At 48.4% G+C, this 12,370-nt stretch overlaps 1 protein-coding gene across 3 annotated transcripts in view; it reads left to right on the top strand.

Moving 5' to 3' along the window:
• Positions 1 to 12,370, top strand: part of pde2a (phosphodiesterase 2A) — a 125,215-nt gene that overhangs the window by 34,525 nt on the left and 78,320 nt on the right. Inside the window, exons 1-3 of one of the 3 annotated variants that reach the window (XM_089013518.1) lie at positions 3,561 to 3,687; positions 3,765 to 3,810; positions 3,987 to 4,077. In XM_089013518.1, the coding sequence (XP_088869644.1) occupies positions 3,564 to 3,687; positions 3,765 to 3,810; positions 3,987 to 4,077 (261 nt within the window). In that variant the 5' untranslated portion in view covers positions 3,561 to 3,563. Of the gene's footprint in view, positions 1 to 3,560; positions 3,811 to 3,986; positions 4,078 to 12,370 lie in introns of those variants that run through there. The other 2 variants (XM_089013520.1, XM_089013519.1) reach the window with 2 other exon arrangements.

Consider the following 12,370-nt stretch of genomic DNA (forward strand, 5'->3'; position numbering starts at 1 on the left):
GTATTTTTTAAACTCCTTGTCTTGATGAAGGAAATACATTACTGCAATACTGCAAAGTAATTAGCACACCGCGCCCTGCAGCTAGGATCGTTCCACAGCGCTGGGTGCATTTTTTTGGAGGTGTTTCAAATCTGGATAACAAATTGATGATTATTGCTCATTTTTTTATTAAGTCATTCACTGCCAGACGTGCAAAAATGTATGCACTCCAGTGCCAATGTTTTTGTCATTGTCACTCGGATTCCAGGACCAACAGAATATTACGTTTTAGGACGACATAAACATTCAATATAGCATAAGAAACCTGAGACGCTCTTCTTTCATCACTTTGCTGCTGTGAAATGTAAATTTCTCCACTGCGAGACTAATAAAGGCAAATCCAAATTTGTTTCCAAAATCTCCTGTTTCTATTTATAATTTTATCTGTAGTTGTATTTTTATTTTGTGATTGTAAAGTGTCCTTGGAAGCTTTTGAAAGGCGCTTATAAATAACATTATTATTATTATTATTATTATTATTATTATTATTATTATTATATGCTGTCCGATGTATTCAAGCTGCTGATGCATGTCTATGCTCCATAGACAATATTGAGGCCTAATTCTCCCACCATATTCCTGGACATGAACTCGTTGTACTTCTTCTCTCGGTCTTATTCGGTTCTGTAGGCGCTAGCAGCGTCTCGCGTCATCCTAGGCGTTACTTGTGAAGCTGAACACCTGAAGATGTGCTCCAATCTTCAATTTTAGAAGCGGCTCTCTTAAGATTTGTTTTTCTTTTCAGAACGGATGAACTGCGGTCAGGGAGAATCTAATAAGCTACGGAGGATTGGTTTTCAACAGAGGATAAGGGGCTCAATTTATTTTAAATGTTATTTAGAGTGCGGCTGTGTGACTGTCACCTGAAATATACCAATGAGAAGATTTTCGACTCAATTGTGCATGTGGCAAAACGGGAACCAAATAGTACAGTGAGACCTCAACTTACGAACTTAATTGGTTCCCAGACAGAGTGTGTAAGGCGAAAAGTGTGTATCTAAAAAAAATGCCCATAGGAAACCATTAAAATGGGAATAATTCGTTCCGGGGTTTCCATAAAATATACTTTTCAAATAAATAAGCCTTAAAACTACACACAACATACCTTATTCTATGTATAATAAATGTGCTATTGTATTGTAATGAAAGAAATACACTGCATTGTATCATAAAGTCACTTTATTTACATTTGTGATGGTCATTTATGGCTTGATGGAATAGCGTTGGAGGTCGAAGGTCAAAGGGAATTGCATGAGGACTGTAATTAAAGAAATAAACTGTGCTTTAAAATAAAGTTTTATTTACCTTTTTGATGGTCGTTGATGGCTTATGGAAGGAGAGTCACCTTCCATAAGGACTGTTGTTAACTTAACCTCTGATGCTGTTCGGTCGTGTGCTTCCGCCGAAGATCACTCCGCCAGCCGTGGTGGGTGTGTATTATGAAAATAGTGCTTATTATAAAGTTGAATTTTCAAAAATTTGACGTTTGTAAGATAAGGTGTTTGTAAGTTGAGGTCTCACTGTGTTGTGAAACTTCTGACATTGATCTTGTTCCCTTTTCTAAAGAAAAATCTCAATAGAAAACTAAACGTTATGTAAAGGTGTGTTTACCGAAAAAAAAAAATAATAATTTGGAACAAAAGTGCGTTGAAATCCTGTGTTTTGACGAAGAACTGATGAGACACCCAATTGTATGAATGCGAGTGCTGTTAATGTTGCTCCACCATTATGTAGATTAGCCCTTTTCCCCTGAGTGTGCGTTTGCCATTTAAAACTTTCAATCACACAAATGCTTTATGTGGATTCCTCACTGGCACAGTACAAAAGCACTTTCAATCATTGTGTTGCGCGTACTGCCCGCGAACAAACCCACATTTGTGATGACATGCTGATTTAGTTCGATTCATCACATATGTGCTTATGCATGCACTGCACCCCCCCCCCCCCCCCCTTCCCCGATACACGCTGACAACAGACCAAGGTTATTCACTGTTTTTCGGGTCCCTTCTCATTATGGTCTTGTGCACTGTGGAGACGAGCGTTTGCTTGTGAGTGAAGGAGGCAGTGAGGGAAGGTGGGATTGTGTGTTGATTGTTTTTGGACAGCAAAACTCAGCCACGCGTTTTAATGGAGAACTTGTGATCGATACTTTTTTCAAATGAAGCGCTTTTCATTTGAAGAAAATGAAAAGCAATGAATTTAAGTCCCGTGTTGGCCTTTTTTCCACTGCAGCAGTACTAGTGCGAGTACTAATGCTAGTTCTAGGGTAGTGCCTAAGTAAGCACTGGTTCTTTCTTTTTCCATCACCAAAATTGCCCCCCCCCCCCCATTCTGATGTTGTAAACCAGATGGACGCCCACGTGTGCGTGCGAGTTGTATGTGTATGCGTGTGCTTTTGTGTGTCACTCTTAGAGTGTATTTGTGTATTATGTGTGTATGTATTTGTTGATCTATCTATCTATCTATCTATCTATCTATCTATCTATCTATCTATCTATCTATCTATCTATCTATCTATCTATCTATCTATCTATCTATCTATCTATCTATATTTATGTATTTATATACGTAGGTATTTATTTATTTGTCTATGTATTTATCTATTTATTGATGAATTCACTTATTTATTGAGTCTTATTTATTTCTTTTTGTTTTATGAATTTATTTATTCACTTATTCATTTATTTTGGGTATTATTTATTTAATTAATTTGTGTATTTATTTATTCATTTGTGCATGTATTCATTTATTGATTATTTATTTAATTGTGTGTTTATTTTTTTTATTTTATTTTTATTCATGTATTCACTTATTGACATACTCATTTATTTTGTTTATTTATTTATTTGTTTGTTTATTATTTATGTGAATTTATTTAATTCATTAATTCACTTATTCATTTATTTATGTAGTTAGTATGTTAGTTATGTAGTCAGTTAGTTAGTTAGTTAGTTCGGTAGGTAGGTATATTATTTAGTTATTCATGTTTATATATCATTTATGTATTTAATTTATCGTTGTGTATTTATTCACTCACTTAATTATTCACTTATTCATTTATTTGTCTTTATTTGTTTATTTGTGTGGATTGATTGATTGATTGCTTGATTGATTCACTTATTTATTTATGTATTTATGTATGTGTTTTTGTGTATTATTTATAATTTATATATTTTGTGTCTTCTACATTCATTTATTTTTGTGTATTTATTTAGTTGTTTATTTATTTATTCTGAATTTGTGTGTGTGTGTGTGTGTGTGTGTGTGTGTGTGTGTGTGTGTGTGTGTGTATTTATTTGTTTACTTATTTATTTGGTTGTATTTTTATTTTTGGGGTGTGTAGGGTGGACTTTATGATCAGATCTGAACTCTTCAGTAAATAACTCTCATTATTCAAACATTCACAGGGATGCTTTTTCACGGATCTACTGCTTGTTCCCTGCATGACATTGTTGCTGGTGCTTACATGTTCATGGAAAAAAGAGAAACACGGGAAGGTTGATGGAGGCAGTAAGACCCTGAGGATGAGCAGAGCGATGAGGGCGGGAGGAGGAGAAAGCAGGAGGAGGAGGAGAGTGCGTTCCCTCCGAGCTCTGCAAGCAGCAGCTCGTGGAGTCAGTGTATCAGTGTGTGTCCCAGTCCGCTGCTGTGAGTGCGTGTGTATCATCCCGCCGCTGCGTACGCCGCCGCGTGTGTGACTCTGGCACTCTCACTGCGTACCACAGGTGGAGATGACATGACCGCGTTGGAGAGGAAGAAAGGGAAGGACCTGTAAGGGCTCTAACTTAAATTCCTCTACACACGTGTTTAAATTACATCATTCGTCAGATCACAAGTTACTAGATTAGTGTGTGTGTGAGAGGTTTTTACAGTGTGTTATCATCCTTTAAACGCTCACTGCAAAAAAAAGTGCATGTGTACTGACTTTTCTCTTCTAATGCCCGCAGACGAGGTCAGCAAGTGTTACTGCATCCAGAGGAGAGTTCAGCTCCAAGCTTGACAAGCAGGCAATCCACCACGTTTTCTGAACAAGTCCAGGTAAGAGTTCTTTCTGTCTTCCTCACGTGTCTTGTGGCCACATGGCCCGGAGCTCTCAAAACAGGAACTCAAACAGGATGCCACTCTCCTTCACTCTTCCCTTTATTTATTATCATCGCCCTTATCCAGTCTGTCACAATCACGGGTAGATTATGAAACAGGGCTTATACACATACGCCCACATACACACAGACACGCACACACACACGCACACACTGTGTGGACTTGAGAAGTGGCAAACTTCTTTCAACGTAGAAGTACAGTATATTGAAGATACTTTTGCTTCAGCCTTCTTTTTTCCTCGATTCATCACTTGTTTTTGTGTGTGTGCGCGCGCATATGTGTGTGTTTGTGTCTATGTGCGCGTGCACGTATCCTCCTTTGTGTTAATTCAACCTGTCCATTCAAATATCAGGAAGGAATCCAAGTTACTCCTTTTGTGCGTGAGGTAGATGTGCGTCATACAAGCAGAGGCATTCAATTGAAAGCGACCACTCTTTTTTTTTTTTTGGACTCCCGCCCCCACCCTTTCCCCCGAAGCACACAGGCGCACCAATTTTAGCAATTTGCCCTCGGAATGATGATTGTGTTCCCTATCGGGATACATCCAACAAGTGTGTGTTTGCATCATCGGTTCAAATGAAAAGGCGTTCTCATGAAAATTGATTGGTCGCCGATGTGGATTTGCTCCATTCTGACTAAATGATTGATGTATGTAAGGATATACGCGTGGTGAGCTGCATGCAAATGTTGACGCTACATATGCACTTGATGGCACATTTGCCTACATTCACTGTTACTGCTCTCCTGTAAAGTAACCAATTTGGTTCTATGTTGTCCTTCACTCATTCACTGCTATTTACAATTGATTGGGAATTGAAAATATGATGTAGGGCGCCATTCCCGAATTTGTTCGGGTTTTGTTTTTTTGTTTGGGTGCCGATAAAGCGCTGGCAATGGCCTCTGTCAATGTTTCTTTCCACAAGAGGGCAGCATTTCATTTTTGTCCATGTTAGCGCTTTGTTCCAGCTTCAGCTGTTGTTAAAGCGCTATATAAACCAATATGTATGTATTGCATTGTATTTTTGACAGCCGCCCTCATTTCAAGCTCATATAACTCCAGACCCATATAATTTAGCAATTAACTTATTTTTTTCTGATGAAAGAAGAGAGTCTAAGGTTTCCAACGCTGTATTGACTGTTTATGTAGTCCTATATTCTGTGGGTCCTGGAATTTGAGTGATAATGACAAAAACCCTGGCACTGGAGTGGACACATTTTTGCACGTCTGGCAGTGAATGAGTTAACCTTTATTTCTGCAGCTAAGTATACTTGTGTGTGTTTTGTCCCTGTTGAGGTATGTGTGCGGTGTTACTCTCTGTGGTTATTGTGCTCCCGTGTGTCAGGTTTCCACGTGCTTATGTCCACACACAGGCAGTGACGCTTACAAGCTTGTTGAACAGCATTCCAGTTTTGGCTCATTGCTAAGGTGTCACCATGACGTGAAATCCTAGGAAGCGCCCGCGGACTTGCGCTCAGCGCCACCTGTTGGAGTTGCCCCAGTGAATTGCACATGCTACAGTCTCAGATGGGCGGCATTTGGGATTCTTTTTCAGCAGCTTTGGCCTCATGAAAGCTATTGACGTTTGAGTATATGTCGATAGAAATGAACGGAAAATGTCCATTACCGTGGAGCAGTGGGACACTGGCCCACGTGAAGATTTTGGCAGAGAGTCATCGTGCAAACTACATGTACTGTATGTGCGTACATATTGTCAACGAGCACTTGAAGCAATGAAGCAGCAAAAGTTAATCTCTTCTCAGCCCTCAGCCTAACAGATGTGAGGATTAATTTGCCAGGGAATCGTGTGGTGTTTACATGCTGGTGTGTGAGCTGGAAGCTGAAATTCAGTCAGATAAACGTTGGCATGGAGCTTCGGGCTGAAAAATAGAGATATAGCGCAACCCCCAATGGACTAATAGTGTCATGATCGGGTAGGCGATCAACAGGTGGCGCTGTCGGCCCCGCCTGCACCTGCACCTGCACAGGTGCTGCTCGTCCTGATCAGTGGCAGACTGCCACGTTCGGATTGGCGACCAACGGGTAGCGCTGTCAGCCCTGCCTGCAGCCTCACAGGTGATAGTGTCACGTCACTTGAGGCTCGAGGGCTGGGCTCGAGTGACGAAAGGAAAGCGGGGGGTGTGGATCCGAAATACACGGCGAGACAGATACTCGTATACAAAAAGTCTTTACTGAGGCATGCATAAAAAAGGACAGCAGGATGAGGTGAGTGAGGGAGATCGGTGACAGCTGATCTGACGGCACGGAAGTCCAGGATGGCTTTCAGAATACTCCGACGGCGCCAGAATGGCGCGATCGGTAGATATAGTCAGAAGGCACAATCAAGGGAATGACAGTCAGCTGTGGGGACCCAGGTGCGTGATGATGGGAGGGGCCGTCTCCCGGGAGCAGCGGAGGAGGTGACAGGAGGGGCGGGGCGCGCCCAGGACGGCGACGAGATGTGACAGTGCCCCCCCCTCAACGGACGCCTCTTGGCGGCCCACCAGGTTTGGAGGGGTGAGCCGCATGGAACGCCCGGATCAGAGATGGGTCGAGGATCCAGGCACGTGGGACCCACTGTCGTTCCTCCGGTCCATAGCCCTCCCAGTCGACCAGGTACTGCACTCCTCTGCCCATGCGCCTGGAGTCCATTATCTCCCGCACGGTGTAGACCGGTCCGTCGGCCAACATCCGGGGGGGAGGTGGGGGGGTGGGCGTGGGGGCTAAGGAGCAGGTTTCCACTGGCTTGAGGAGGGAAACATGGAAAACGGGGTGGATCCTCATGGTGGGTGGCAGCCGGAGCCTCACCGAGACCGGGCTGAGGATGGCCTCGATGGGGAAGGGACCCGTGAAGCGTGGGCCCAGCTTGGCTGAAGACCCTGCCAGCCGAAGGTCCCTCGTCGACAGCCACACCTCCTGCCCGACCTGGTAGTTGGGTGCCTGTCTCCGGTGACGGTCCGCCACCCGCTGGTTCCGGGATGCGGTGCGTGTCAGGGCGTCCCTGGTTTCCTTCCAGACTCGGTGGGCCCGTCTGAGGTGATGTTCAATAGACGGGACCTCCACCTGGCCCTCCTGAGTGGGAAACAAGGGCGGCTGATAGCCACAGGCGGACATAAATGGGGACCGACCTGTGGCTGCGGAGACCAGGGAGTTGTGGGCGTACTCCACCCAGGGTAGGTGCAGGGCCCACGACGCCGGGTTGTGGAGGCACACGCACCGGAGGGCCGCCTCCAGGTCCTGGTTCTTCCTCTCCGTCTGTCCGTTGGTCTGGGGATGGTATCCAGACGACAGGCTCGCCGACGCCCCTAGGGACCGACAGAAACGTTTCCATACCTTGGACACGAACTGCGGTCCCCGGTCCGACACGATGTCCGTCGGAATCCCGTGGAGACGGACGACGTGGTTAACCAGGAGTTGAGCCGTCTCGATGGCGGACGGCAACCTGGTTAACGGGACGAAGTGGGCCGACTTGGAGAATCGGTCCACAACGGTAAGGACGACCGTCTTGCCACGGGAGGGGGGGAGGCCTGTCACGAAGTCAACGGAGATGTGGGACCAGGGTCTGGACGGTACCGGTAGCGGCCGGAGGAGTCCTGCCGGGGGCTGATGGGAGGCTTTCCCACAGGCACAGGTCGGGCAGGCCTTCACGAAGAGGGTGATGTCCCTCCGGAACCCCGGCCACCAGAACCGTTGGGCGATGAGTTGGATCGTCCTGTTGACCCCCGGGTGACAAGCTATCTTGGAGGTGTGCCCCCAGACGAGCACCTCCGTGCGAAGAGGGGGGGGGACGAACAGGCGATCCTTAGGACAGCCCCTGGGGATGGGGGTCGTCCCCTGGGCTTGCTGTACTTTTCTCTCAACCTCCCACCTCAGGGCACCCAGGATGCGTTGGGCCGGCAGGATGTTGGTGGTGGTCTCCTCCCTTTCTGCCGGCTCATGGATGCGGGATAGGGCATCGGGCTTGGTGTTCTGTGACCCTGGGCAGTAGGTGAGAGAAAAGTTAAACCGGGTGAGGAAGAGTGACCATCGGGCCTGTCTTGAGTTTAGTCTCTTGGCCGACCGGATGGCCGCCAGGTTTTTATGGTCCGTGAAGACGGTGAAGGGGTGTTTCGCTCCCTCAAGCCAGTGTCTCCATTCCTGAAGGGCCAGGACGACCGCCAGCAGTTCCCGGTTGCCGACGTCATAGTTGGCCTCGGCGGGGCTGAGCCGGCGGGAGAAGAAGGCGCATGGGCGTAGCTTCTGGTCCATGGGAGAGCGCTGGGATAGGACGGCCCCTACTCCGGATTCGGATGCGTCAACCTCGACCGTGAACGGGAGATCCGGGTCGGGATGACGCAGAACTGGGGGGTTAGTGAAGGCAAGACGGAGGCGGTTGAATGCCCCCTCTGCGTCGGGCGTCCACCTGAAGGGGATCTTAGAGGACGTGAGGTTAGTGAGGGGGAGTGCCTTCTGACTATACCCGCGGATGAAGCGGCGGTAGAAGTTGGCAAACCCCAAAAACCGCTGAAGCTGTTTGCGCGTCTTCGGGATCGGCCATTCCACCACCGCTTTAGTCTTAGTAGGGTCGGCCCTGAGCTGCCCCCGCTCCACGACAAACCCTAGGAAGGACAGAGAGCGGACATGGAACTCGCACTTCTCTGCCTTCACGTAGAGCCGGTTTTGCAGGAGCCGCGCCAGGACCCGTCGGACGTGTTGCCGGTGCTCCTCTGCAGAACGAGAGAAAATAAGAATGTCATCCAGATAAACGAAAACAAAAACATTGAGGAAGTCCCTGAGCACATCGTTGATCAGATTTTGGAATACGGCGGGAGCGTTCGTGAGTCCGAACGGCATCACCAGATATTCAAAATGTCCTAATGGTGTTTTAAATGCAGTTTTCCATTCGTCCCCCTCCCGGATGCGGACCAAGTGGTACGCACTGCGGAGGTCTAATTTAGAAAAAATGGTTGCGGACTGAAGGGGCGTGAAGGCTGAGTCCATGAGGGGGAGGGGGTATTTGTTACGGATGGTGATGTCGTTCAGACTCCGATAATCGACACATGGACGCAGGGTTCCGTCCTTCTTGTCAATAAAGAAGAACCCTGCGCCCAGCGGAGACCGAGACGGCCTAATGAGTCCCGCCGCGAGGGAGGAGTCTATGTAAGTGCTCAGGGCTTCCCGTTCCGGTTGTGAGATGTGGAAAAGTCTGGAGTCCGGTAATGGAGCCCCTGGCTGCAAGTCAATAGCACAGTCATACGGTCGGTGGGGTGGCAGGGATTGGGCGTTGTCCTTGCTGAACACCTCCCGCAGGTCGTGGTAGCAGTGTGGCACGCCCTTGAGGCAGATGGCCTCCGGCGGTCCACCGCGGGAGGCGTCTCGCCCTGCCGTAGCCGACCGTAGGCAGTTGGCGTAGCAGTAGGGGCTCCAGCCCTGAATGGTGGGGCCCTCCCAGGAGATTGACGGGTCGTGGGTATTGAGCCAGGGGAGACCCAATACCAACGGCGCATTCCGGGAGGGCATAACTAAAAATTGGCGGTGCTCGACGTGGTTCCCCGCCACCCGGAGTTTGAGCGGGGCCGTGAGGTGGGTGACTCGGGCCAACAGTCTGCCGTCCAGGTCGACCATCTCCTTAGGGGGGTGGAGATTGATCAGCTGGCAGCCCAACGAGTCCGCCAGCTGGGGGTCAATGATGCACCCGTCGGCCCCAGAGTCCACTAGGGCCCGCACGGTTTGGGAGCTGGACGGGCCGATTAATTCGCTGTCCAGCTCCAACCGCGTAACGGGGGTAGTGGATTTGACCTCCAGAGGTCGCTGTGGTCGCCGTCTTGCCGGGGACTTGCGTGGACCTGAGGTCTTCGCCTGGGGGCCTTGGGTGCGACGAGCCCCGGGGGTGGTGTGGTCGTTCCCCCCCCCTACGATCATGGGTTCGGGGGATTCCTCCAGGCGCCGCACACGCTCGCTGCCGGGTGTGGGAGATCTGGACCGGCTGCGTGGCTGTCTGGGCCGTCGGCCGCGCTGCTCCCTCTGTCGCTCCCGAAGGCGGTGATCCAGGCCGATGACGATGGCGACCAGGTCGTCGAAGGTGGTGCCCGCGTCGCGGGTAGCCAACTCGTCCTTGAGGTCGGTGTTCAATCCGCGACGAAACACCCCCCTCAACGCTCGGTCGCCGTAGCCGCTGCCAGCGGCCCGGATGCGGAAGTCGACGGAGTATTCCGCGGCTGAACGGGCCCCTTGGACGCAGTCCAGTAATCTCCCCTCCGCTTCGGACTCCGTCACCGGGTGATGGAAAACCCGGCGTAACTCGGCGACGAAGTCCGGATACGAGGTGCGCAGCTCCGGTCGGGATTCTCGGATGGCCAGCACCCACGTCTCGGCTTCTCCCGTGAGCAGGCTGGTGATGAAGGCTACCTTCGCCTCATCGCTAACGCAGGCGTATGGATGTTGCTCAAACACGAGCGTGCACTGCATTAAAAACTGAGCGCAACGCCCGGTCTCGCCTGCGTAGCGGGAGGGAAGGGGAAATTGAGGAGCGTGCCTACTCACGGGCGGGGAAGACTTGATCGTGAGAGCGGAAATGCGTGCCTCAGCCGCCTCGAAGCGTTGAGCCAGCCTGGTGGTAATTTGGCTGATTTCCGCGATGGCTCGGGCCAGCTGGCTTGAACGCTCCGCTTGCTCGGTGAGGGCGGCGAGATATCTGTCTTCGCCGGCGGGATCCATGGTTGGTCGGAGTATTATGTCACGTCACTTGAGGCTCGAGGGCTGGGCTCGAGTGACGAAAGGAAAGCGGGGGGTGTGGATCCGAAATACACGGCGAGACAGATACTCGTATACAAAAAGTCTTTACTGAGGCACGCATAAAAAAGGACAGCAGGATGAGGTGAGTGAGGGAGATCGGTGACAGCTGATCTGACGGCACGGAAGTCCAGGATGGCTTTCAGAATACTCCGACGGCGCCAGAATGGCGCGATCGGTAGATATAGTCAGAAGGCACAATCAAGGGAATGACAGTCAGCTGTGGGGACCCAGGTGCGTGATGATGGGAGGGGCCGTCTCCCGGGAGCAGCGGAGGAGGTGACAGGAGGGGCGGGGCGCGCCCAGGACGGCGACGAGATGTGACAGATAGTGGTTCCAATCAGTGGCAGTCAAAAGGATTCCCGGCACGACCATTCTATGTCGGGTCATTGTATGCAATTGTATGCATTGTGTATGATTATATGATGTGCATGTGTTTGTTTCACCTTGGCGGACTTTTACTTTTTTCTTTTCATACTTTGTATTTTTTCTGTTCAGATTATTTTGATGTTTTAGATTTTGTTCCTGCTGAATTTTTTTTTACAATACATACAATTTGTCAAACACAACCTCCTGCTCCCCCTTGCCTGCTTTTTGGGATCTGCAACCGCCATCACCACCTTGCAAATCGTGACAAATAGGGGTGGGAACTTTGAATCGAGTTTAAATCGTTTTTTTGGCCCTAAAATGTCCGATCGAGTACCGCATTTTCGAGTGTATAAGGTGCACCCAAAAACCTTGACTTGGTTCCAAAGTTGAACCTGCGCCTTACACGCAGGTGTGCCTTATACTGGATGTAAAGTAATATTGAGCCACAAGAGGTCTCGCAACTACTTTCAGCAGCCAGTGATGTGTAACCCCAACCTCTCCTGTAGCACGTTATAATGTCGTGTGCCTTTATATTTGGAGAGCTTTTATATATTTATATATTATATTTAGAAAATGTTTTTCATTCATTTCATTGAAGCAGCGCCTTATAGTCCGGTGCACTTTATATATGGAAAAGGGTTTAAAAGTCACCATTCATTGGAGGTGCGCCTTACACTCCAGTGCGCCTTATACACCGGAAAATACAGTATATATATTTATATATATTAGATTTGGAAAACTTTTTTTCCATTTATTGAAGGTGCGCCTTATAGTCCATGTGCCTTATATATGGAAATTGTTTTAAAATACATCATTCATTGGGGCTGCGCCTTATACACTGGAAAATACTTTATATATAATATATATACAGTAAAGTCTCGTTATATCGATATCGGATATATCGATAGTCCCGGTTATATCGATACTATTTCTATGCACGCACGGAGAAAATTACATGCAAACAGGGTCGGATATATCGATAGTCCCGGTTTTATCGATATTTTTTCGGACTCCCTTGAATATCGATATAACGAGACTTTACTGTATATATATATAATTATATATTACATTTGGAAAGCTTTTTTTCCATTC

The sequence above is a fragment of the Hippocampus bargibanti genome, linkage group LG14, assembly GCF_051943395.1.
Source record: "Hippocampus bargibanti isolate YZ-2025 linkage group LG14, ASM5194339v1, whole genome shotgun sequence".
In the NCBI taxonomy this organism is placed as follows: Eukaryota; Metazoa; Chordata; class Actinopteri; order Syngnathiformes; family Syngnathidae; genus Hippocampus; species Hippocampus bargibanti.